The sequence below is a fragment of the Quercus suber genome, unplaced genomic scaffold, assembly GCF_002906115.3.
Source record: "Quercus suber isolate HL8 unplaced genomic scaffold, Cork oak 2.0 scaffold_288, whole genome shotgun sequence".
Classification (NCBI taxonomy): Eukaryota; Viridiplantae; Streptophyta; class Magnoliopsida; order Fagales; family Fagaceae; genus Quercus; species Quercus suber.
In genome coordinates this window covers 769,823-772,124 of record NW_027069744.1, presented here as the reverse complement: position 1 = coordinate 772,124, position 2,302 = coordinate 769,823, and the positions used below count along the sequence as shown (strand labels likewise).

The following is a 2,302-nucleotide window of genomic DNA, read 5'->3' as shown; positions in this document are numbered from 1 at the left end:
GTGCTCATGTTAGAACGTTGACACAGATCCAACTGTAAATGTGTAATGGAACCCAAGCCAAATCGTTTAATGACGTATAATCTCATAAAAAAAATTATGACTTGTCAAAAGCATATTGGCCCGACAAGTGGACCCATCATAATGACAATAATTATTTCACCAATGAATCAAGTCTTTAGCAAGACGGCCACTAATTATACGTCAGGAATACGAGCGTCACATAAAGTAGGTACGAAGCATTATGTCATGGGCATACGCAAGCAATTATTCTTTTTTGGGTCAGCCAAAATAATGTAATTACCAATATGCCACATTTTTGAGATTTATATTATTATGTATCTTCCAAGCAGGCTATAAAATAAGATCAAATGGACATTATTGTCAATTGAAAATTTTCTATTGATGACTTTTAGTATAAAATAATGTGGTGGTAAATGGTCATACTATATAGTAGGGTCAACCAAACACGGTTTTAATTCAGCAAAATAGAAAAAAAAAACAAACGCGGTTTTAGTTTTAATTCAGAAAAGGTCAGAGAACCCAATACAACCTTCATTATTTATTATGGTTCCTTCATCTAAGCAACAAGGCAAGAGAGAACAAATACTATTCTATTGCATTTGCACCACTCTCTCTCTCTTTCTCTCTCTAATCAAGCACTAAGCAATAGGAAAAGACTGTAGTCTGTAGTCTCTTTTCTTTTTATTTTTAAATTCTCAAAAAGGTCTATATCACTCTGATATTTTAGTTGATGAAAGAACCTAGCATTTAGAGAGCAAAAATATCTATTGTACTCCATTTCTTCTTCTTCTTTCTTCCTTTGCATCTCTCACTCTTTATTCAAGCAGTAAGCAATATGAAAAGATTGTAGTCTCTTTTCTTTCTCCTTCAGCATCTTCCTTTTTTTTTTTTTTTGGTTCTCAAAAGGGTCTCTCTCTGTTTGATACATTAGTTCATCAAAGAACTAAGCAGTAGAGAGCAAAAAAATCTATTATACACACCATTTCTTCTTATTCTTTTGTTCTCAAAAGTCTCTCTCTCTCTCTCTCTCTCTCATATATTAGCTCATTAAAGACTATGCATTAGAGAGCAAGAATATCTATTATATGCTCCATTTGTTGTCGTTGTCAAACATATAGACACACTACAAAATATGGAAGGAGAAAGAAAGAAGAGGAAGATGGAGGAGGAAGAAGGAGAAGAAGAAAATGAAGAGGAGAAGATGGAAAAGTTCTTTTCTTTGATTAGAAGCACACGTGAAGTACGAGATCTTTTGATGAGGACTGGTGCTAATTCAGCTGAGAAAGAAGAGAAGAAAGTTGAGAAAGTTAAAGAAACCATGGTTTGGAATCCTATGTTCCAACCAGAAGATTTCATAGAGGAGGACGAGGATAATGATAAGTCTAAGAATACTCCTGGTTCAAAAAGCCAAGCAGGTCCTTCTAATAAAGAAGAAAAAGATGAGGAAGAGGATAAAGAAGGAAGAGGTGGCGATGGTTTAGACCTAAATCTTTCTTTGTAGGAGAGTTATGTGCAAGTGCAGTGGATATCGTGCATGTTGAAGCAAAGTGGTCCTCCTATAGATGATTTTATGCATATTTACTTAATCGGTTGACCATAGTTTTTGTATTGCTTTGAGAATGCACCACTATGCTCTGTAAAAAAAAATTGTGGAACACATCATTTTGCATGTGCAGATGTGAATTTGTCCCTAACATTTACCTCATGTTTGGCTCTCATCAGTCATCAGTTGTATATAATGTATAGATCATAATGCCATGTGTAGGAATCCATAACTTTCAAAGTAGAAAATTGGTCCCCCACAACACCGAAAATTAGAATTGAAAATGAGGAAAAAAACAAAAGTCGTTGTACTCAACTAAAGAAAATGAGGGGAGAGTGAAAGAGAGAGGTTAACTTTTGTTCAAAATTCTGTCTTTGTACTTTTTCATGGTCTGGCTGCTTAGATGGTATAGTTGCACTCTTTTAACCAAATGGAAGATTTTGATTAGTAAGGGGGACATTGGGGCAAGAAAGTCTAACAGAGAGAGGTATAGTTAGTACCTTATAGCTTTAGCTGGCGCATATTGGACTTGCCCCAAACTTGGTGCACTCAAACTCTAGCTTGCTTGATCATGCCAGATTTGAGCTGGGGTGAGCCAAGCTTTTATAAACAGGCCTAATTTGTTCAAAGGCTAATATCTATCAGGCCCTTGTTTGCTAATATCATGCAAAAATTTGAGTTTGATTTCAGCAAATTTTCTTGTGTAAAGGAAAAATTGAGCAGTGCTTGTGTTAGCAG

The 2,302-nt window shown here is 35.3% G+C and overlaps 1 protein-coding gene across 1 annotated transcript; it reads left to right on the top strand.

The window, feature by feature from the left end:
• Nucleotides 1–517: 517 nt before the first annotated feature.
• LOC112030380 (uncharacterized) lies at nucleotides 518–1,779 on the top strand. Its single transcript, XM_024063075.2, has one exon. The coding sequence runs from the start codon at nucleotides 1,154–1,156 to the stop codon at nucleotides 1,520–1,522; it is 369 nt and encodes a 122-aa protein (XP_023918843.1). The 5' UTR covers nucleotides 518–1,153; the 3' UTR covers nucleotides 1,523–1,779.
• Nucleotides 1,780–2,302: the final 523 nt, after the last annotated feature.

What these genes read in the sequence shown, in the direction of transcription:
- LOC112030380 (XM_024063075.2), top strand. Translation starts at nt 1,154, where the DNA reads ATGGAAGGAGAAAGAAAGAAGAGGAAGATGGAGGAGGAAGAAGGAGAA.